The 25,285-nt window shown below is 36.2% G+C and overlaps 2 protein-coding genes across 2 annotated transcripts; both read left to right on the top strand.

The window, feature by feature from the left end:
• Positions 1-1,607: 1,607 nt before the first annotated feature.
• On the top strand, positions 1,608-7,084 carry LOC110704118. The gene is made up of 4 exons (XM_021881896.1): positions 1,608-1,736; positions 3,266-3,372; positions 5,482-6,660; positions 6,772-7,084. Exons 1-4 carry the CDS (start codon positions 1,608-1,610, stop codon positions 7,082-7,084), a joined length of 1,728 nt encoding a protein of 575 aa, XP_021737588.1.
• An 11,172-nt stretch (positions 7,085-18,256) lies between these two features.
• LOC110704152 (60S acidic ribosomal protein P3-like) lies at positions 18,257-20,059 on the top strand. Its single transcript, XM_021881933.1, has 2 exons — positions 18,257-18,572; positions 19,670-20,059. Exons 1-2 carry the CDS (start codon positions 18,375-18,377, stop codon positions 19,829-19,831), a joined length of 360 nt encoding a protein of 119 aa, XP_021737625.1. The 5' UTR covers positions 18,257-18,374; the 3' UTR covers positions 19,832-20,059.
• Positions 20,060-25,285: the final 5,226 nt, after the last annotated feature.

Genomic DNA, 25,285 nt, shown 5'->3' on the forward strand with positions numbered 1-25,285 from the left:
AGGTGATCTGCAACAATGTTCTCGGCACCCCTTTCATCTCGAATCTCTAAATCGAACACTTTAAGGAACAAAATCCATCGAATGAGCCTCGGTTTAACCTTTTTCTTTTCTAGGAGCGAGATACCTTAGAGCGGCATGGTCAGTGTGAAAAATTACTTTCAAACCAATGAGGTAAGTTCGAAACTTGTCAAGACCATACACAATAGCTAGGAGCTCTTTCTCAGTGGTGGAATAATTCATCTAAGCCTCATCCAAGGTTTTACTAGCATAGTAGATGGCATGAAAAACCTTGTTCTTTCGTTGTCCAAGCACATCTCCCAAAGCATAGTCACTCGCATCACACATGATCTCGATTGGTAAATCCCAATCCGGAGGTTGTATGATTGGAGCACTTATCAATGCTTCTTTAATCCTGTTGAAAGACTCCATACTAGCATCAGTAAACTCAAATGTGGAATCCTTAAGCAACATTTGAGTGAGGGGTTTTGCTATTTTTTGAAAAATCTTTTATAAATCGGCGATAAAACCCCGCATGACCAAGAAAACTTCTCACTCCCTTGACATTCACGGGAGGGGGAAGTTTCTCAATCACCTCAATTTTTTCTTTGTCAACTTGGATGCCACGATCGGAAATAAGATGACCAAGTACCCTTCATTGACCATGAAGTGGCAATTTTCCCAATTCAAGACCAAATTAACGTCAGTACAACGTTTAAGCACCTTAGAAAGATTATGCAAGCATATATCAAAGTCAGAACCATAAACACTGAAATCATCCATAAATACCTTCATGATATTCTTAATGAAATCAGAGAAAATGGCCATCATACACATTTCAAATGTCGTAGGGGCGTTACACAACCCAAATGGCATTCTGCGATAAGCAAATGTACCATAGGGGCATGTGAACATCGTCTTCTCTTGATCTTCCGGATGGATGGGAATCTGAAAGAATCCTGCATATCCATCTAAATAACAGAAAAAACTATGTTTTGCTAATCTTTCAAGCATTTGATCTATCAAAGGTAAGGGGAAATGATCTTTTAAGGTGGTTGTATTCAACCTGCGATAATTGATACACATACGCCATAATGTGACAACACGAGTAGGAATTAGTTCATTCTTATCATTTTTAACAACTGTTGTCCCCCTTTTCATAGGAACGACTTGTACCGGGCTCACCAACTTAGAATATGAGATAGGGTAGATGATGCCCGCGTCAAGAAGTTTCATTACCTCTTTTTTCACCACCTCTTGCATATTAGGATTCAATCGACGTTGTGATTGGATCAATACTAAAATTCGGTGATTTTACGACCGATTTATTGCGACTGTTATAAAAACGGTCGCAATAATTCATATTAATTACGATCATTTAGAAGACTGCCGTAAAATTATTTATTTGCGACCGTTTTTTATTTTTTTGCGAGCTTTGTGACGGTCGTTGAAAATGTGTGATTTAATTTATTTTTTTTAAAAAATAATTACGATCAGTTTGACTGTCGTAGAACCGGTCATAATTTTTTTAAAAAAAATTAAAATTTAATTGGTTTGGTCATATTTCATTTGAAAGGGGAAGGGGAAAGAAGAAACAAAGAAGGGAAAAGATGGAAAGAGGGAGGGAAACAACGAAGAGATTCTCCGGCGACGAGCATTCTCCACTCGTTCTACCGTCGTCGCTTTGCCGTGTTCCTCTTATCTCAGTCCCTCCTCCGTTTTCCGTCGAGTTAAGTCAGGTTAGTCGCTGTAATTTTTTTTTTTCAAAATTAGGTTGGAAATGTGAATTTCTGGAATTGAATATGTGAATTTCTTGAATTCACTTTGCTCTGTTTGATAATAGTTTAATTAGTAAAGAGAGAGTTATCTATGTTCATTTTTGTTTTGGTGCTTGATATTAAAAGAATTCATGTTTAGACCCTATTGTAGCTAATTGTTTTTAGCAAATTTGTGAGTATTATCTCTCAATGTATGATGGTATAAGCGTTGGGTGACCATTGGTTAGGACATTAAGGATGCCTTTAGGTTTCTTATTCTATAGACGGCCACAATGGCTGGACTTGTTATCTTTCCAAGCTGCAACAGTAGTAATAACAGAGTTGCCGTTAACGATTAACTTTTGAGGATTCTGTCTGTGACAAACAGAAATAAGGATGCCTTTAGGTGACCATTGGTTAGGACATTAAGGTCATAACCCTTTTCACCTTTAAAAAAGTTTCATGTCTATTTTTTTTGTTCTCTACACTTGATTTTTACCAAAGTGAGATTATTTATGCTGATTAAACGTTTTATTACTAACTGAAACTTGGTTTGATTTAAGAAGTTGATTTTTATTTATTAATAGTGATTTTGACTAATTAAACTATTTTTTATAAAGAAACTGATTTTTACTTGTATAAGCTTATTATTAGTAGATTATCTTCTTTAGGTGAAGATAACAGCCCATAAGTTGACTGTTAAGAGCTAGTAATTTCACTTTACCCTTACCAATAAGTATAGATGAATGTGATTCAACAATATCGTCATTTAAATTTTGTTCTTTCCCCTTGATGTTATGGTTTTGTGTGTATATTGGTATCAATTTAATATGCGACCCTCGTCAAACCATTCTTTTTCCTGAAGCTCAACTTCACTCCCCATATTTTTACCATTGTCAACCACTAAACCCTGAAATAAAAGCTCAAAGACAGCTAACAGGTTGTCTTTGCTCGTCGATTGCAAATACTTCCTTGTACCTTCCTTAGTTTACATATGCTTTTCTTGTTAAAACAATTCTTTTTAGAGTTTTCTCAAGTGAATTTAAGACCTAGTGTAAAATATGATTTATATCACCCATTCTACTAAACTGAAATTTTCATCTTTCTTTTTGATAATTGTTATACTATTGGGGTGTTATATACTTGGGATTAGTAGTACTAGAAATCTAAGTGAGAGTAGATTGCAGAGAGGAACACTATTAACTGGACATCTATTATAGAAGCATGGGACCTTGGGGCATCATCTATATGTTAATCTCAGTGAAGTTTACAACTTTTTTTAGATTAATTTTGGATGTAATGAAATTTTTCTGTCTTGAATCAATTAAATAAGCATTTAATAGTGTTTCGTGTCTTAGTAACCAACCAAAGAAATGACCATCTTTAATTTTAGATTGAGCTTTATAAATCTTGCTAGAACTTGAACTTTTATGGCTGGTTGAGTATTTGGTCTTTCATATCTTCGAGTTTTTCTAGTTTTTTTCTCTGTTTCGTTATTTTGTCTGAAATAGCTAATTGTGGGTCGCAGTTTAACCCCCTTTGTAGCTCCACCGTCGCCGGATTCCTCTTGTGCCCATCCCTCCTCCTTTTTTCTCTTTTTTTCCGTCGCCGCCACCAGGTAAGTCGTGTGTAGTTATTTTTTTTTATTTTAAAGTTTTTTTTATAAAGGCAAATTTGTCAAAAACAAACCTTTTAAATGCAACATTTTGCGAAAAAATAATCTTTTAAAAGTTTTTTGGCAAAAGAAAACCCGATTTATAACATTTTTGCAAAAGGAAACCCGATGGTGAAATTTTTTTGTTGAAGACAGCCTAATGCCTCTAATTCACTTAATTAAGTTCTAATTTCTTTTAATTATCCTCTAACTCTCACTTAACCATTTATTAATTAAATTAATTTATAAATAAATAAATAAATACCCAAAAACCACCACCCCCACCACCATACCAGCCAACCACTCCCTCCTTTTCCCCCTCCCATGGCTGCAGCCCCCTCCCCTCAACCCCTTAATCCCGGCGACCCCCCTCCGGCAACACTCCTACCTTTCTCGTTTCCCCGCTTGTCGCTGCAACCCTCCCCTTCCCTAAACCCTAACACCGAGCAGCCGCCTTACGCTTCTTCTCCCTTTTCCTTGTCTCTCCTTGACTTACTCTTTGTCTCCTTCTTTCTCTCCGTCGTCGCCGCGTCGCTAAGGATCTTCCGCCACTCGATGTTGATGCTATCATTGATGTCTCAGTTAGAGAAGAAATCATTAGTGGAATTGTCGGGGTTAGGGTTTAAGGAAGGGGGAGGATTGCAGCGGGGGTAAGGGGGAAAGGGAGTGGGCCCACCGGTGGTTTAACCGTTCAGGGCGGTGACTCGATTGGGGGAGGGGGGCTGGTGCCACTCTGCCAGAGGAGGAGGAAAGGCTGGCTGGTGGTAGTGATGGTGGTTGGTTGGTTGTAGGGATGGTGGTTTTTATTATTATATTTGTTTATAGATTAATTTAGTTAATAAAGGGCTAAGTGAGAGTTAGAGAGTAATTAGGAAAAAATTAGAGCTTAATTACGTGAATTAGAGGCATAGGTTGTCTTTAACAAAAAAGATTAACTTCTGGTTTTCTTTTGCCAAAAAGCTTTTATAAGGTTTTTTTTTTTTTTGCAAAATGGTGCATTTAAAAGGTTTTTTTTTTACAAATTTGCCTTTTATAAATACCCTGCCTAAAAGTGTAACACCACCATATACCAGGACTACCTTCGTCGCTGCCTCTGCTTTTCCGGTCAACTCCTCCAGTGTGTGTTTTCTTCCCTTCTTATTTAACTACTTCTTTTACTTGTGCAATATGATTCATATTTATGTTAGTTGTTTATGGAGTTGTGGTCTATATTTAAAAAAAAACATCCTTATTAGATGCATTTTCATTTCAGTTTATTATCATTGATTTACTTTGTGAATGTGCTACTTGTTTAAGAGGGTTTTCCTAGTGATTCTTAAATGGTCAGTTTAGTATTAGCAAGAGGTTTGCTATTGATAGCTTGTTCCATTGTTGGATTTTTTTACGCTTTATTGTGTGTAGGCTTGAACTTGGATGTGTTTTGATTGGAATATAAATGTATTTTGCTTCATGTCCAATGTAGGACTATTGGATGATATGAACTCATGTGTTGGATATATTTAGTTTTCGTTTTTAAAAAAATGATTCTTATTGAATTACAATGGCTTTATTAGAAATATGTATGTTTAAGGGGTTATGATAATCTTTTGATCATTAATTTGTCTTATGGTTCTATAATGTATTTTGTAAATTATTTTGTTTTTTCATGAAGGGTTACATGTGGTTTTTTTTTTTTAATATTTTTATATTTTGATTTTTGTTATCAAACTCCCATCTTTGTTAACTATACAAATCATATTGCTTCTTTGATTTTATTAATGTTACATCAATTTACTTTGAAATTGGATAAATATAATTTATTAGTGTAAGTTATAAATAATTTAATCAATATTGTAAATTATATATAATAAGTATTTTAGAAAACATGTTGTAAAAATTATAAATATTTATCAAGTTAGAATCATGTGACATAACATATGTTTAAATCTCTTAATAAAGAATGTGAAATCAACTTTCCTCTTCAAGTCATGATAAGGACCTTTGGATATCATTTCGATTCTAATTGTATCGTATGCCATTATTGTAATGAATACAAGTTCGGTGTGAATGATTAATGTGATTTGTTTTTTATAGTGTTGTAGAATTTGTCACCATGAAAAGGAAAGAGCGTTGGTGGATGTACGATAGATACGATGGCGGTAATGCCCGTAGAATTAGGCAAGAGTTTGTGGAAGGTGTTGAACAATTCATACGGTTTTGTGAAGCTCATCCTGAGAGCCCGGGCATAGATGAAGTAAGATGCCCTTGTCTGTTATGTAAGAATAGATGTCTTCATGATGCCAACATAGTAAAACTCCATTTGTACAAAAAGGGGTTTATACCTGATTACTATGAGTGGGTTTCTCATGGTGAAGGGTTCCCTACATTAAGTGTAGAGCAACCAAATACTTACCATGAAATGGTTCTCGATGCTCTTTGGAGTAACCATGAACCACCAGGTGACGATACTACTAGTGGTTCAGATGAAGAGCCAAATGCTCAAGCAAAAGCATTTCAAGAGCTTTTAAAGGCTGCCGAGCAACCACTGTACGAAGGTAGCTCCATGTCTGTGCTAGAAATGGCATCACGAATTGTATCTTTGAAGTCGGAATACAATTTGCCCCATAGGTGCGTTGATGGGTTTTCTTCATTACTGAACAAAGCGATTCCCGACAATAACAAGATGGGGAAAACATTCTATGATACAAAGAAGATTCTTAATGGACTTGAGCTTCCGCACAAGAAGATCCATGCAGGCCCAAAGGGTTGTATGTTATTTTGGAAAGTTGATGCTGAGTTAGATAAGTGTAGAGTGTGCAAAAGGGATAGATACAAGAGGACTTCAAAGAGGTCATTGGTTCCAATAAAAGAACTCATCTATTTTCCAATCACTCCAAGGCTACAACAGTTGTTTGCAACAAAAAACTTTGTGGAGGAAATGATCTGGCATTCCAAAAATCCAAGAGTCCAAGGCACAATGGCGCATCCTAGTGATAGTGAAGCTTGGAAGCACTTGGATAGATCCTTCCCCGATTTCACATCCGAACCTAGAAATGTGAGACTTGGTATGTGTACTGATGGGTTTGCTCCTAATGGCAAGTTTGGGGGTCAGTATTCATGTTGGCCAGTTATTCTGACCCCTTATAACTTTCCTCCATCGATGTGCATGAAAAAACCATTTATGTTCCTTTCTTTGCTCGTTCCTGGTCCTAAAAATCCAAAGGGGAACTTGGATGTATATATGCAACCGTTAATTGAAGAATTGAAACAACTGTGGGATGTTGATGCAACAACTTAAGACATCTCGCAAAGAAATATCTTTAATTTGCGTGCAACAATCTTGTGGACTATAAGTGATTTCCCATCCTATGGTATGTTTTCTAGTTGGGCAACAGCTGGTAAAAAAGCATTTCCATATTGCTTGGACAAATCAAAAGCTTTTTGGCTTGAACATGGTGGTAAAATGTCTTGGTTTGATTGTCACCGCCAATTTCTTCCTCCCGAACATCCTTTTCGAAACAACAAAATTGCTTTTTGTAAGAATAAGGTTGAAAAGGGGACACCACCTCACATAATATCCGGTGACGGGCTGTTGCAACAAGTTCAACACTTTGCTAAGGCAACATATGGACCAGAAGCACTCGCAAGCTTGAAAAAGATGGAGACAATGTTGCAGAACTTGTTCTCTAACTGTTAAGGTGGTCCTCCATTTAAGCTTCGTAAGGAAGTTGACCCGAACATGAGTGGTGGTGGGCTTGGTCACCAGACTCCGGTGTCGTAGTTTTTGTTCATAAAGCTCTTAGATTAGTATTGTTGATATAGGCCTTAGTATTTTTTGGGGGGAATATAGGCCTTTAGGTTTTTTTTTTTGGGGGAATATAGGCCTTAAATTTTTTGGGGGGGATATAGGCCATTTCGTTATTTTTTTGGGGAATATAGGCCTTAAATTGGTATTATATTGTCACATGTTGGCCTTATCTATTTTTTGAATGAACATAGGCCATTACTTATTCATATAGGCCTAACTTAGTTTTTAAGTTAAGTTTATAAAACTATTACTAACTAATTACTATTATTATTAATTTAACTTGAACATTATTATTGTATGTATTGTTCGAACTTGGACTTTTTAATTATTAATATTATTATTTATATGAATAATGCATTTTATTTTTATTTTATATTAATTTTAAAATTAATTCATATGATAACAGGTTATAGGTTCAGGTTAGGATGGCATCGATAATGCAAATTGTAATTATATGAAAATTTCATTATTGTCATATCATATTTGTGACCGTCTATACCTGTCGTTGATTTAATAAATTGTGACCGTCGCGAACAGTCGCAATTCTCTGAGAAATTGCAACCGTTTTGTTGCCTGTCATAATTTTCTAAAAATTGCGACCGCCATATGCCCTGTCGTAGTTCCCAGGAATTTGCGACCGTCTTAGGCGGTCGTAATTTTCTGGAAATTGTGACCGCCAGGACCTGTCGCAGTTCCCAGGATTGTGCGACCGCCTATGAAATTGCGACCGCTCAGCCTGTCGCAAATAACTAATTACGTCAGCTTCAAAAACAGTCGTTGAAAATAAGAAAAACGGTCGCAATATGATTTGCGAACGCCAAGTGGACGCAATTTTTTGTTTTTGCGACCAACAAAATAACGACTAAGCCTTTGCGACTGGTGACGGTCGCAATTGGGAATTGCGACCGTTTTTCTCATATTTTGCGACCGGCACTGGCGGTCGCAATTCACTGGTTTTTTAGTAGTGGATGCAAGGGCAATGATTCTCTTCCATATTGATCTGATTCTACGCGTACAAAAATTAGGACTTATTCCTGTAAGATCGTCAATGCAATACCCGATTGCCTTTTTATGCATGCGAAGCCCAGTCATCGAGTTTAGCACTAACAATTACAAGGCATTCCTCATTATCATCAAGAAATGCATATTTAAGATGACAAGGCAAAGGTTTTATCTCCACCTTTTTTACTTGTGACTCAGAAGTAGAACAAATAGTTTACGTTACCTCAAACCCCTCAATATTAGGGACATCCAAGTCACGAATCAAGGAGTCAATATCTACATCTTCTTCTCCTTCATACACCTCCAGGGTGAGAACAACTTCTAATGGGTCATTAGCTAACTCACGAGGCGTATCATCTCTCACAATCTCATCCAGCACATCAATCCTGCAACAAGTATTCTCAAGCATAGGAGACTTCATCGCATTGGTTAATTAAAAGTCATTGTATCATCACCAACAGACAAAGTAAGAGACCTAGACTTGACATCAATTACAGCACCTGCAGTACACAAGAAAGGTCTATCGAAAATGATCGAGATATTCCTATCCTCCTCCATATCCAGAACTACAAAGTCAACAGGAATGGAAAATTTTCCAACTCGAACGGGGACATCCTCTAGAACACCTAAAGGATATTTTATAAAACGATTCGCCATTTGCAAGGTTATTTGTGTGCATTTTAAATCTCCCATATTCAACTTGTTACAAACAAATAGAGGCATAACAGACACACTAGCACCTAAGTCACATAAAGCTTTATCAATGAATAATGCACCTACATGACATGGGATGGAAAAACTATCAGGGTCCTTAAGCTTAGATGGGGATTTATTTTACAATATAGCACTACACTCTAAGGTTAGAGCAATTGTTTCTACACCACCAAAGTCTTTCTTCTTAGTAACCATTTCCCTTAAAAACTTCGCATACATCGGAACTTGAGATACTAAATCAGTAAAAGGAACAGTTACCTCAAGGTTCTTGATAAAATTCAAGAACTTACCAAATTGTTGATCTATCTTGGTCTTTTGCATCCGATGTGGGAATGACAGCTTTGGCTCGATGGATGGAGGCTCGGAACCTTTCTTTTTCTCTTTCCCAGCATCACTTGTTTTAGCTTTCCTATCCTTCAAGGTGGGAACATCATCCAAGGCCTTCTCTACAACCTCAATAGTCTCCTTCTCAAGATTTGCATCATCAATAGGCATATGAACCCCTTCATAGCTAACACCACTACGAGTAGTGATAGCATATGCGGTCTCCTTAGGGCCAGGTTGTCCCGGTAAGTGGCCAGGTTGCCTTTGGATATTGGTACCTGCGACTTGTAGGAAAATTGACCTTTTCGAACGGAATTCATTCGTCGGAAAAAAGTTTCCAGTCTGGAAAAATCCGTCGTAAATCTCCGGCGGAACAGTCTTCCGTCAAAAAATGGTCCAGCCAAAATAAAAAAAAAAAGCCCACCACCCCTGGCGCAGCGTGTCACCACCCTAGCCCTAGGAGACCACCACCGCCACGGCACCACTACCCCCTACATCAGCCACATCCAGCTCTGGCTCCCTAACCCTAACCACACCATCACCGCCACTAACACCACCAGTCCACCACTGACCCCCAAACTAACCCTAAGCCCAGATCTAAACTATCCCAGCCAAACCACACCACCAATCACCGCAACCAGAACCACACCACCATTCACCCTAACCCTAAACCCGGCCACCATCAATCACCGTAACCCGAACCACACCACCACTGAGGCCGCCACTCTCCCCAAACTAAGATAAGCCTAGATCTAAAAACTATCCCCTCCCACACCCCAAACCCAAACCCACAGCCACCATAACCATCGCCAGCCACCACACACATGCACATAAGCCACACCCACCACCACCATCGAAATCCAAATTTTTTTTAAAAAAAAATAACAGAAACAAAATCGAAAATTTAAAATATATAATATACCTTAAATTGAAATATGCTTCGAATTTCACCATGGAAACGGTTTAACAAGGCCAAATTTGGCCCTTTTAAAGTCTAGATCTAGGCTTTTAATGGACGAATTTGGCCTAAAAACCTTTAATTTGCTTTCATCATGAGAAGAGAGAGAGAAAGGGCGAAACCCTTGGCCGATTTTGGTGTTATTGATGTCGGTGATTGCGGTGGTGTTGTTGGTGATTGTCGAAAAGGGGGAAAGAAGAGAAAAGAGAGAGATGAAGAAAGAGAATAGACGGAGCAAGAAGAAGAGAAGGATCAGAAATAAAGAGAGAGAAGGAGAAGAGCAGCTGAGAGAAGGAGAATATATAGGAGAGAGAAGGGAGAGTGAAGAAAAAGGGGGCGTTTTAGGGTTTTAAAAAAATAGTTTTTTTTAAATATATTCTGACGGATTTAAATCCGTCGGAAATGGAAAATTACGACGGAAAAATCCGTCGGAAAATTACGACAGAAAAATTACGACGGAAAAATCCGTCGGAAAATTCATTTTTTCGACGGAATTTAGTGTTCGTCGGAACGATTTCGTCGCTATTTGCCTGTTTTCTAGTAGTGCTTGTTGATTGAGTGGAGGCCTTGTAACATATTGCTGAGGTTGAGGGTTCTGAGGCTGTGACCACTATTGCTGAGGTTGAGGATTTTGAACATTGTTGCTTTTATATGAAAAGTAGGGATGATTCCTCCAACCTAGATTAAATGTGTTAGAATATGGGTCATTTGGTTGCCTTTGTTGAAAGGCATTCACCTGCTCCATTTGATTGGTATCTTGAGAATTCTAAGCACATTGATATCCAAAGTGACCCTGTATACCACACAATTCACAAAAAAAGTTAGTTTGCAGAGGTTGAGAAGACATAGCATTAACAGATACAAGAAAGGAGTCCTTAGTGGCATGTAATGCATTAATCTTTGCAGTTAATTGAGTCATCTGAGAAGTCAAGAATGAATAGGCTTCAACTTCCATCTTCCCTTTCTTTGCTCGCACTCTTGGAGAAGAGAAATGGTTGGCTGCAAGATTTGCAAGAAAATCATACCCCTCCTCGATCGCCTTGTCAAGGAAGACACCACCTACGACAGAGTCAACAATACATGTAGTCTCGGGTTCTAGTCCGTTATAGAAAATACAAACAAGATTCCACTTCTCAAAATTGTGATGCGGGCATGATCATTGAAGATCTAAGAATCTATCCCATGCTTCCCTAAGAGATTCTCCTGACTCTTGAGAAAATGTTGATATTTGATGTCGAATCCTTTCAGTTTTTCAGGAGGGAAATACTCTTTGAGGAGTGCTTGAGAAATCTTGCTCCACTCCGTCTCCTAGACAGTGTTCAACCACTTTATTTTGAGCTCTATTGCGAAGGGAAAATCCGAACAACATCACTCTCAATTTGATCTTGAGTGGATCCTTTATGATGAACAGTAGAGCATAATTGCTGAAATCGCTGCAAGTGATTAATTGGCTCATTAGTAGGATGACCACTAAACTGATTTTGTTGGACCATACTGAGCAATGCAGGTTTAATTTCAAAGTTCTTTGCAGTAATTGCTGGCATTTTAAGACCTATTAGAATGCCATCTTGGGATGGTACCCCGAAAGAATTAAGAGACCTATTATCAGTCATCTCTTTTTATATGTCAAACTGTGTTGTAGAGCTCTTCTGTGAGTGGGTCTTTTTCTGCTTTCCTTTCCCTTATTTCTTGATTTTCCTATGGGTCTTGTCCAAGTCCGGATCTGTAGGGATCAAGTCACCTGTTCGTTTTGACCTGGGCACAAAACAAAAACAAAAGAAAAAAATGAGAATGCCCCAATTGGAGCTGAAAGTTCCAATGGGATAATGGAAACAATTCAAACAATCAAACTAAAACTAATGAAATCTAGCCGTCTCCCCGGCAACGGTGCCAAAAACTTGATGAATAAAAAGTAATACCGCAAGTGCACGGTGTCTGTTGTTAGCAGAGACTTAGCAAATACGAGTAAAATCTTATAGGGAAACATGTTCTATTAGTTTTTGCCCAATTATTACAAACTATTTCAACAAACGAAGAGTGATTTAATGATCAATTAACTAAACTAGAATGAAAATTAAAATAAGGTTGTTCTCAAATAAATAAAGGTCTATGGCATATGTTCGGTCCAAGCCACCATGCTTATACCAATCCAAGAAATGCAAACAATCCATTAATAAACAAACTAGGTTAAATAATAAATCACTTGCTAATCCTACGGTCGGGAATTAACACTTACGAATTAACATATGTAGTTTGGTCGCTAACATAATCAAAATCGCCAATTGTAATTAAGACTCTAAAAATATGATCTTTAAATTCTAATTTTTATTAGCTAAATAATCAACTCATGATATTAGCCAATTACACGAATCAAACAATAAAGCACAAATCAATTGGAATTATTCAAACCATAATTCATAAATTTATAAATAATTAAGCCCAAATAATCATGGTATAAACATGGCTTCCCTTACTTAACCCTAGAAAACGACTACTCACTCACAATTAAAATAAACAACACAAAAGAGATAAATAGACTTGAATTCATAATTAATAAAATAAATAAAGAAAGATTGAATGAAATACCTCAATAATTGAATGAATCAAAAGCAATATCTAGGGTTTAACAATGGAGGAAGAAAAACTCAAACGAACATTCTTTCTAGAAAATAAAGCATAATAGAAGAAAATAAAATCCTTTCAATTATTTATACTAAAGCCTAATTCTAAGCTAATTAAAATAAAAATAAATAAATGAATGCATAAGCTAAAATATTATTGGACGATAATTGATGATGTGGAACGAGAGAAACAAGGCTACCGTGGTTCACCCACACTCGACCAAACTCGCGGTCGCAAGGTGGTTCCCGCGCCCTGGCAGTGGCGGCAGCAACCTTCGAGTGGGCGCGGGACAGAGGCGCATCCAACCCTGTGGTTGGCTGATTGCATTTCTTAGATTCAAACGCTAATAGCTTCTGTTCTACGAATCTTCTCAGAGCGTGTAACATATCATTGAAAAGTTCTTCAAGTCTAGTTTCCTACGCAACTTGAATCACTTCAATCCGTTCTATAGAACTCGAGTTATGGTCAAAACAGTGAGCAAATGTCATTTTTGATACCCTGCAAGCCTTCGTTTTTCTCCGTTTCTAACTCAAATTCGCTTCCGTAAGGTCCATAGCGACTCTCGCGGATGCTATTTTCATTTTCCATGCATAAAATCCTTAGAGCCAACATCCACGAGCATAAATCCCTTGATCAATGAACTCGATCCATCGATTTCCATTCAAATATTATCTGAATCATCTCTAAACACTTCGAAAGCTTCCAAATGACTATGAAATCACCTGAAACATTAAGAAAAACAAAAACAGAGCGTTATAGAGAGACATATGATAACTTATGCAGACATGACTCTAAAAACGACTAAGAAGACTATGAAAAAGCTCTAAAATTAGCATAAACGTGCCTAAACAAAACTATATAAATATATGATTTATCAATAATATGCAAAATTCATTTTTGCTTGATTTTGAACTGTGGTAACCAAAAGAGAAAATTGTGCTATAGTTTGTGGTTTTTGGACTAGGACAAGGGTTTGAATGAATGTGTTGGGCTCGGAATGGATTGGAGTAGGTGGATTATTATAAAAATGCGCTAGGAGTTTAAACAATTTTAATTTTGATGCGCAACCTGACCAATTGGCGGTAAAAGGTTATTCAACAACAAATTTGGAATTGGGGAGACTAGGTGTATACCAGTACAGATGAATGCAATGCTAATGTCGTTTACCTTCCGCTATTTTTATTTCATAAGGGTTACTTATATTTTGTTACATGGATACCGTGTAGGGGTTGAGTAACTCCAAATAACTGAATCTTATATGTGGTTTTACTTTATTAGTAATTTTGCATGGTGTTATTTCCATGTATTTAATACCTAAAATCAAACAAAAGTTTGGTATCAACAATTATATTTCAAGATCGTAAATTATTTCGCTTATTTAGAGTAAATATTTATGTTACTAATCAATGTATCTATTTTTTATTGTTTAAACACTTTGTTTTCCACATTGTTCACAAGCTGTACATTGATTATCGCTTTTGTGCTACTTCGTATGTAATAGGATGCAACGTGGAAAAACAAAATAAATAAAAAAGGTTAATGAAGAGTTGCAATAGCTTGAAAAATTGAAAAATTAAGAATCGTTGGAAGTAAAGGGAACCACAAGAAAATCACTTAAATCCCCAACAAGTAGTGTTATGCAATCCTGAATGAAATTTGAACAATTTCTCTCGGTGTTCAAAGTGTCTTCTACGGTTTGTAACACTACTAGAAATAAGCCGAATTTCAACGGAAGTGTTCCGACGGACACGAAAATCCGTCGTAAATCGCAAAATTTCCGACGGATAATTCCGTCAGAAAATTCCGACGGATTTTAAACAATTCCGGCGGAAATTTCGTAGGAAAGTATATTCCGACGGAAAAATCCGTCAGAAATAAAATAATTTCCAATGGATTTAAACCTGTGGGAAATTTCCGTCGAAAAGGCATCTGATAATATTTCTAAAAAATCATATAAATAGCTAAAATCCTAAAAACACTCCCCTCATGGCCTCATTTCAGTTTTCTTTTGCTCTCTCCTCTCTCTAGCCGCACACCCTCTCTCTCTTCTTTCTTCATCTACCTTCTTTATGTATCTCTCCTCTCTTGCTACTCCCTCTCTTCTCGATCTCCTTCGCTACTCCCTCTCTTCTCTTTATCTCTTCTCAATTGTTGATTTTCGAAGCTAGCCCACGAAGCAGTGAAGCACCCCGATGTATTTCCCGACCAAGTTCCGGGCATGTTGTGGTTTTAAGGTCAAGTTCGACCATGGAAATGCTATATCTAGAGTTTTCATGGTCAAATTTGGCCTTATATAACCAATTTTAAGACCAATTTCAAGACTTTGAATCGTTGTGGTAAGTTTTTTGGTATGAATTTCAACTTTTATTGTTATGTTTTCATTTTTTTCGGGTTTCAAGTTTACTAGATCGAATATATGTGGTTATGGTGGCTGTTTTTTTTTTTGTTAATTTTTTCAAGTTTTGGCGGTTGTCTGATGTTGGGTTTCGGCGGTGGTTTTAGGTGGGTGGTGGCGGTGGTCTGTTTTCATTTTTTGTTAATTTTTTTTTCTTTTTTTTTTGTTAATTTTTTTTCGTTGTGTTTTCATTTATTTTCGGGTTTCAAGTTTTCATTTTAATTTTTTTCTTTGTTTTTTTGTTAATTTTTTCGGGTTTGGTGGTAGATCTGGTGGTTGTGGGTGGGGTGGTAGATCTGGTGGTTGTGGGTGGTGGGGTGGTTCGGGATTGTTGATACGAGTTAGGGGGCTGATGTTGGGTTTTTTGGTGGTTGGAGGTGGTGATACGTCGTGCCGGTGGTGGCGCGACGTATTGTTTTAAATTTCAGAAAAGCTTTTTCGACGGAATTTTCGTCGGAAATTTTCGACCGAATTGAATCTGTCGGAATTTTCCAACGGATTATTGCAGTGCCTGAAAATATTTTTTCAACAGGAAATTCCGTCGGAATAGTGTTTCCGACGGAATTTTCGTCGGAAAAGTTCATTTTTTCCTACAACTACTTTTCCGACAACCTTTTCCGACGAAACCCTATTTCCGACAGATTTTAGGGTGTTCCGACGGAATTTTTCCGTCGGAAATGGGCCTTTTTCTTGTAGTGTAATAAGCTTGATAATCTACTTGCTCGTTTTTGGTGTCGTTCTTCTCCTTCCTCTAAAGGAGTAGCGTTATCTCCTTCATCTGCTCTTTATTTACCTCGAGGGCTGGGAGGTTTGGGTATTCGAAAATTTAGTTGCTTTAATGCTGCTCTCCTTGCTAATAAGTAGTCTTGGCGGCTTATGCATAATTCTCATCTTCTTTTTTCTAAAGTGTATCGAGCAAAGTATCCGTCTTTGTTGGCTTCTCATGGTACGGTCAACACGGTCAGGCCGTCTTGGGGTTGTCGTAGTGTATTACAGGGTTTTCAGACCCTTTGACATGGTTTGATGTGGAAGGTGGGATTTGGTACCAACATTAGTATTCTTGATGATAGTTGGGAGATTGGGATTCAGGTTCAATTTAAGGATTATGTGAACAGGATGGGTGCCCCATCCTTTGTTTCTGATCTAATTAATGTGTGTTCGAACGCATGGAATACGGGTATGATTCATCGGTTGTTTCCTCCTCGTACGGCTGGCTTAATTTTGGGCCTTGAACGGCCAAAGGAAAGAATCGATGATTTTGTTTATTGGAAATTTACCAGGGATGGGATGTTCTCCACGAAGACTGCGTATGTGTGCTCCTTGTGTTATGAGAATGGTGATCAGCGGTCACCTTTGGTTCTTGACTCAAGTTGGTGGAGACATTTCTGGGCTTCGCCTTTACTTCCGAAGTGGAAAATGTTTGCTTGGAAGATTATCCATAATGTGTTGCCTTCTGCTTTGTTACTTGCTCAGAAGGGTTTGCCCGTGGAATCCAAATGTGGGGTTTGTCATCAGGAGGTGGAGACTCTTTCTCATCTTTTCCGAGACTGTCCTTTTACTTGGAGTTTATGGGAGGACCAACCTTGTGGTTTGGCCTTGAATATATCCCAAGATCAGTCCTTTGAAGAGTGGCTTCCCGAGGTTCTTTTTAGGTTTATTCATGATAAGGACTGGTTGATGCTAGGTCCTTTTTTTTAGTTTGTTATGGGCCCTCTGACTTACTCGAAACTCCTTGAGGTTTCGATCTGCGGTTTATTCTCCTAAATCGATTTTAGAGCTAGCTTCTAGTTGGGTGGATAGGTGTTCCGAGGCTAGGTTGTTCAGATATGATATTACTCTTGAGTTTCCTCCTGGATTATCTTATACTATGTCTTTTGCAGTTCTTCGAGAGAATGCTTCGGATGCTTGTACTGTCAGTCTTAAGTTTGATGGGGCCTGGAGTTCTGATAGTCATAATGCGGGTACTGGATGGGTATTCTTAGATATGGCTTCTGATGGTCATCTTGGGGGTGGGGCACAGGCTTGTAGTTCTAACTATTCTTTACAGATTCTTACTAACTGTTCTTTTGTGGTGGATTTGCTTCGTTCTCAGCTTCCCAAGGATATTTCTGTGCGTTGGATTCAACAGGAGCTTCTGGAAGTTATTGAGGCTTTGGTTGTGTGTCATGTTCAGAAGGTTCCAAGGTCTACAGTTGCTCAAGCTCACTGTTTAGTAGGGATGGCGCGTCGGCTTGATTTGCTTTGTTTCCGTTTTTAGTTTGTTTGTTATTTGTTTGTTTTTATGTTCTTTTGTCAAAAAAAAAAAAAGAAAAGCAATGTTCAGATTAAATTGCTCAGAAGCGATCGAAGCCATTGTGAACCCACAAAATCCCTCCTCTAACATATAACAAAGGTCATAGAGCTAATTAAGTCACAACTTGTTTAGTAACCAAATTATAAACACTGTAATAAAAATGAATTTGTATGTAAATTTCACAAGTAAATTTATGTTTATTCCCATGATCACTCAAGACGACCTTTAAATTGTGTAATTATCTTAATACTTATCATTTCCACCTAATGCCAAGGAAACACATTTTTGGGATGAGATGACATTTTACGGAAATTATATGTTTCCGAACTACATTACACTTGAAACTCATTTTCGCTACAACAATTAATTATCGGCTACCAAACGGACTGTGAGGGACAATTTAATCTGCACTACACCACATGCTTTAAAGTTCGATGAATCAAGCAAGCCCACCTCATATGGGTTCATGGCTACAACCACTAAAGGGTGCAAAATTGTACCTTGAAATCTTGTTTATATCCATCGACCTCTTTTTCCTAATTGGGCTAAACTAAATTGGGCTAATCGTGATGTATACATAGTCAATGAAACATAAAACTAAATTGGGCTAAACTTCAAAGCCCCAACATCTTACAAACACACACCCAAAAAGAAAGGAAAAAAAAAAAAAAAAAAAACTACTCCGTAAAAAAAGTTAAAAGTCAATTAATTACTCAGTAAAAATCAACCAATCTAGGGTTTTGTTCCACTACATATAAAACTCTGCTCATAGAATCTCTTTCCTCCTTCCTCGAAAGCCGTAATTCAAAATCTAATCTTACTTCCATCTCACTTTTCTCTCTCCTAAATTATCTTCGCAAATCAATCGACAATGGGAGTATACACCTTCGTTTGCAAGAAATCAGGCGACAGTTGGTCCGCCAAGCAACACTCCGGCGACCTTGAAGCCGCCGCCGATTCCACCTTCGATCTTCAAAGGAAGCTCGTTCAAACCGCCCTTAGTTCCGGTGATTCCGGCGCTGTTCAATCCTCTTTCAATTACATCACCCCTTCCTCTGCTGTTGCTCAGGTTTGTCGGATTCTCATGATTTCTTAGATTTTGTGATTTAATTTAGGGTTTTGAATAATTGTTTATGAGTTGATTGTTTATGATTGGATTTTTTCTTTTGTTGTTGGTTGGAGAATTGGAGTCTGAATTTATATAAATTCGTAGTTTTTTTTTTGTTTGATTTGTGAAATTGAATTGGATTTGAATTTGAATTTTGGTAATTGGATTGATTCGAACCTGATTAGAATCTGATCCGAAGTTTGATTATGATGTGAACTTGTAGTGACTTGAATTGGCTTTGGTATGAATGAATCTGATCTGAATTTGAACCATCAGTTAACGAAAACTAATCTGAAATACGGAGTACAATTTAGGGAACATAAAATTTGAAGTATAAATTTAAACGATCATAAATTGAACTGATAATTATTTGATCATGTCTTAATCGACGGAGATGCTATATGACCCGAGTTTAATTCCTAAAGACCCTGTAAGGTTCGATCTGAATGAACATGATTAGTCCAAGACTGTCTTGTTTGATCGCTAGCTAGTCTAATAATCATATATTAATCTGATAATAACTTGATCATGTCTTAATCGATGGAGATGCTATATGACTCGAATTTAATTGTCCTGAAGACCCTGTACAGTTCGATCCGAAAGAACATGATTAGTCAAGGAGTGTCTTGTTGATCGCTAGCTAGTCTAATGATCAACCTGATCATTCATTGTGATAAGTTTATAGGAGTTGCTCTGTGTATCGTAATTGAAGTTGTACGCATATCGGCATATGCATTGGTATATGAATGTGTTTATAGTGAGAGGTGTTTTGCTTGTCCAATTATGAAAATTATTACTTGTTTTTGGTCCATATTGAAATTAATCGTTCCATAGTTTGGTGTCGAACATGGATGATTGAAGTCTTAGTATCATAGCTAACTAATGTAATGTAATTTTGAGATTTTAAACAAGGTTAGTAAATGAGATTACATAGGATAACTGAACAACATGATGTGACCCCTAATGTATCTTGTGTTTGTGTTTCCCTTGTTTAGAGTTGTGATTCAGCTCTGGCTGTTGTCTGACATAGCTCGATTCTTTTTTTTGATTTGGTCCAGGTGATCATTGGTGGAGCTGTTGCTGCTGCAGTTGTCGGTGGAGGAGCAGCTGCAGCAGCTCCCTCAGGTGGAGCAGCTGCCGCAGAGGCACCTAAGGAAGAGAAGAAGCCAGAGAAGGAGGAAAGTGAGGATGAGGATATGGGTTTCTCACTCTTTGACTAGAGTGTTAATTGCATGTAACATCTCTTTTCGGCATGTCAGTATGTTATGAGGTGTTCCTAAGTGCTAGAATTTTGTTTAGATGTTCAGTTATCAGTATACCAGATGAACCCATTTGCTGAGAGTTTTGTTTGGAACTGGTTTTGCAGTTCTTGCCATGTCTTTCAATTTTATTGTCTAATTCTTTTGATGATAATATGCAATATTTATATCTTTGACCTTGCCGTAGTACTTCTACTTAGTAACCAAGTCGTGTTTCAGAATTAATTTTTTGTTCTAACCTTGTCGGGAAAGACGATGATTGATTCCAGGATCTAGATTTGAGAACCATAGGAATCTGGCAATTAGGATTATTTCGAGTCTGCTACGTTATCACCACATTGAACTAATTTAATGTAGCAAGGAGGGATTTGCTTGTGATTTACTTCTGCTAGAGTTTAGAGTTTACTTCTAGGTTCAAGTGTATGTATTACTAAAGCTCCGAGGCCATGCATGATCTCTCGCTATGTGTCCCATGACCGACTCATCCCGATTTAAAAATTTACTACACAAGTACATAATTATCTCTCCAATTATGAAACTTAGGACTTCTAAAATAGAAATTAAGTCGCAATGTATGCTACAGAGTAATAATTTTATTTTATTTTTTTTCACTTGTAGTTGCTTTTGTAAATGTAGTGTGAAACATATCGACAACACTTAATCACTCTAATTACTTGCCTCACCATTTAACGTCATTGCTATTGCCCCACAACCACAAGCGTTGTTGCTATACCTACTGTTTTTGATACCTAGGTTAGAAATATTAATATGAATTATCTTGTACAAAAATATTTGTAATTTTAAAATTTTAAATTTTCATCAAAATCATGATATAATAGCTGTTCAACATGGTCTAATACATATTTTAATATTGGAGCCTGATGAATTAATAGGTTGTAGTTGTAAATCTTGTAATGTAAAAGCTTTTATGTTTCAAATTTCAAAATTGTTAAATATGATAGCTCTACATAAAATAAATAAATAAATAAACAAATGAAATAATAAAGATGATATCATCCTTGGATTTAGGCGGAATTTTTTTATTATGAGTGTGACATGTGAATAGTGATGATGTCAGTAAAGTTTTGTTTTAGTAATAGACTAGTAGTTAATAGGATAGATTATAACTGCAAAAAAGTTTTTCTCATCAAGTGTTAAGAAAAATGCTAAGCTGCCACGTGGCTACAATCTATTTTGTAAATGACATCCGATTTTTTTTTTTTTTTTTTTTTTAAATAACATTCAATTTTATGATTTTTTTTTTAATATCTAAAGAACATTTGTAATAAATTATCTTTGGTAACACTACACTTTTTAATTTTCTTAGTGGCGAATTTAAAAAAATCTTATTATCACCGGTAAACTTGAATTTTTTATTACCAAAGATAATAGTTATTTTAATATAAATTCACTAACCATGGTTAATTTAATTTGTTTTTAATTAAAAAAAACATCATCACCGACCATGACCAAATCTCTCCCCTCTGACCAAGCACTCTACTCCCACCGACCACCGCAATCCAAACCCTCCTCTCTTTCTCCTCCTTCCACCGTAACCTTCCCCTCCTCCGCCTAAATTGAACCCAAACCCACGACCCAATCCACATACTTTAGACTTTTGACTGAGGCGACTAGAGTTAGGGTTTCAGAATGGCGGGGCATTGGGATTGGCCATGATTGTAAAAATTAGTGACGAGGGTTTTGAAGGTGGGATAAGGGTCGGATAGGGTTTTTAACAGTGGGGTATTCGACGGCTGGGGGATTTTGGGGGTGGGAAAGGGGTTTCGAGGATTTTCAGGGAGAAGGGAGATGGGTTTTGGGGAAGGGACTAAGGGAGGTGGTGGTTTAAGGGATGGGGGTGCGACGCAGTAGAGGCGTGGGATGGAAGTTGGCAAGGAGAGAGGGTTGGCCGTCGGCTTAGGTTGGGACAGGGTAGTGAGGGGTCGACGCCGGTGTGGGTTGGGGCAGGGGTTCGGCGGTGGTCGGATGCTAGTAGGGAAAGGGCTGAGTTTTTGTCTTTTTTTTATAAAAAAAATATTTTAAAATTAATTAAATGTAAAATAAAATAAAAATCTTACTGTAGTTAAATATTTAGTTTAAATTTGTAATTAATGTTAAAATTAACTTAATACAAAAAAAATTCAAGTTTACCTGAGATAATAATTATTTTTTTATTTATTTATTTTTTTTTTTTTTTTTTGCGATTCAGCACTGAGAAAATTAAAAAATATAATGCTACTAGATAATTTCCCTATTTTTACCAAAAAAAAGATAATTTCCTTATAAAAAATGATAATATTATGTAATGCATATTATTTATATATATCGACGATAATTAAAAGACAAAATTCAAAGAACATTACACAAATAAGCAATATGTTATTTTCACTCTTTTTGAGTGCAAATATGTTCCTTTTAGTTTAGATATATGTTAATTACATTTTAATGGTATGTTCTTTTCACTACATCTGTATGTTCTTTACATGTACACTTGTATAGTATGTTCGTTCCACTAGAGGTCTAGAGCTGTCCCTCACACTCATCTTTTATAATTGTAAGATTCCTTATAATACTTCTTTTCCTTTTGAGGAAAAAAAAATAATTCCTTAATATGTTTTTTTTTTTAAAAAAAAATAGTCATGGATGACCAATTTATATCAATCTAAAAGACTAAAATTTACGATGTAGTATATTTAACCGAGAGCCTGTTATTTACACCCTGATGTACCATACACCCGAGATCATTTGCTCATTTCAACAAAATAAACAAATACTTATTTTCTCATTTATTAATTAAATAAGTAAATGACTCCCAAGTCTATATAAAAAATTCTATATATATTTAACCCTATATTATTACGTTTAACATTTTTTTGTTCAAAGGTATTCTTAATATGATACCCAACCATTTGTTAATAGTTTCAACTTTTCTCTAAAGTGGAAATGTCACAATACTTGCAACACACTATAGAAGGAAGGTTTTAATGATGTAAATTGCACTACTATTTTTATTTAAAACTCATGAACCACTTGATTATACTTCTAATAACCTCTTAACCCCATTATAAGTGTATCATATCATATGAGGTCAACTTCTCTTATATATAAAAATAAATTGTATGCTATAACTATATATATAAAAAACTAAAAAAGGAAATATATGTTTGAGAAATATTTTAGAAATTACTTACCTTATGCATTAATTTATGGGTTAAATTTATTTACAAATGTATTTGTTTAAATTCGTGCCTCGGGTGTTAACCTAGTGGCTTATATATTCCTCGTCACACACACATATCAGGTTAATTAGCATGTATTTTTTCGGATTTTGATGCATTAGGGGTTTAGGAGGAGTGTGGTTGAAGTTATGATTATGGAATGGGGTCATAGTTGGTTTAATTAAGGGTAGTATGGTAAGTAAAAGTTTTCATTTTAAGTTGGGTTATAACTAAAAAAAAAATAACTTTGTGATATTCTACTTTAAGAGTGTTTTACATAAAAGAAAACTGGTTTATATATATATATATATATATATATATATATATATATATATATATATATATATATATATATATATTAGGGAAATTCTCTTTGGTAACAATATATTTTCCAATTTTCTCAATGGTGAATTTCGAATAATAATCTTATTATTATTTTTTTTAACGAAAATAATTTTATTATTATTGGGTAAACTTGATTTTTTTAAATTAAATCAAGTATAACATTAATGATAAATTTTAAGTATATATTTAACTATAGCTAGTTTATAGTTTGTTTTTATTTGTTTTTTTTTTCTTTTATTTATTTTAGAAATATTTTTTAAAAAAGAAATCACCTATTCCCCTAACAGTCAGCCACTTCTCCCCTGCCCCCACCCATGCCGGCGTACCGACCTACCAGCCCTCCTTCGTCGGTGTGCCGGCCTCCCTTTGCGTGCCTCTCCTTCCCTCTAACCACGCACCATCCCGTTCCCCGAAATCAACACCTTCAGCCCGAAACCCCCCTCCTCAAAATCTCAAATTCTCAATTTGTCCTACCTAAACGAAATCAGATTATTAGGGTTTAGGGATGAAGGTAAAAAACCATGGGTCCTCTTCAATTTTTGAAGCTTAGGGGTTTTATTTCACTCGATTTTAGGGTTTGATTTTGCTGGGTTTGATTTCGCTCGGTTTTAGGGTTGATTTTGCTCGGTTTAGGGTTTGAAAGAGGCTTTTTTGCCGATAAAGAGGGGGTCGCCGGCAGCGAGAGGAGAGTGCTCGTGAGAGGGGTGAAAGAGAGGAGAGGATCACCGGCGGTGGAGGAGAGTGTGCAGTCAGAGGAGAGAGAGGAAAGGTCGTGGGAGGTGGATTAATTTGAGTGTTTGGGATTTTTGGGTTGCGATGGTGGACTGGTGTTTGGGGTTCTAGGTTGCAGTGGTGGTCTAGGCAGTGGTTTGGCAGAAAGAGGTTGGTTTTGTTTGTTTTTTTTTTTTGAAAAATAATTTAATTATTAAAAAATAAAATAAATTTATTACCATGAACCATGGTTAGTGAGTTTATATTAAAATAGCTAATAATTCAAGCTTACCAAGGATAATAAGATTTTTCGCAATTCACCGTTGAGAAAATTTAAAAGTGTAGTACGTGTTACCAAAGAGAACTTTCCAATGTATTTATTTTTATAAGAGAAAGTGAGGAAGGGCGCGCTAGAGGAACACTTTATTATTATACTAGATGAAGCCCGTGCGATGCACGGTTTGTTTGATTTTTTTTTTAAATAATGTTTTTTTTTTGTATTTATGAGCCTAAAATTTGTTATATATTTAGATAAAATTCCTAATATTAAAAGATAATATATAATATTTAATTTATTTAAACTTAAAAATCTCATTCGCCAATTTTGCTTACATGGCATTTAAATTATTTAATTCTAAAAGAAATTAATAATCTCTTATTTAATTGGCTACTACTAAGATTTATAATTTTACATGGCGCGCTGAGAAAATTAGATCCTACGTGGCTCTCTAAAAACTCGGGAAAAAACTCCCCTTTATATATATACTAGTTTTGTGCCCGTGTGATGCTCGGGTTGTTATTAAATTTTAAGATATATTTTAATCTATATGTCAAATTTTAAAATATATCATTGATACAAAATTAGTTAGCAATTGACGTATTTTTGTAACGATTTAAACTTGTAGACATGTAATGACTAATAATAATAATATTGGTGAAAAACATTTCTTGACCCTGTCTGAAATGACTCGTAACCTGACCTGATTAACAGGTCTACACACAATAATAAAATTATATTAGATTGTGAAGTATATTATTTTAATTGATTAGAATATATTATAACCCATTGATGTGGTACATTTTGAACTAATTCCTTCGCTCTAAAAAATATAATGATACAAAAAATAAATTTACATGATAA

Source organism: Chenopodium quinoa, unplaced genomic scaffold, assembly GCF_001683475.1.
Source record: "Chenopodium quinoa cultivar QQ74 unplaced genomic scaffold, ASM168347v1, whole genome shotgun sequence".
Classification (NCBI taxonomy): Eukaryota; Viridiplantae; Streptophyta; class Magnoliopsida; order Caryophyllales; family Amaranthaceae; genus Chenopodium; species Chenopodium quinoa.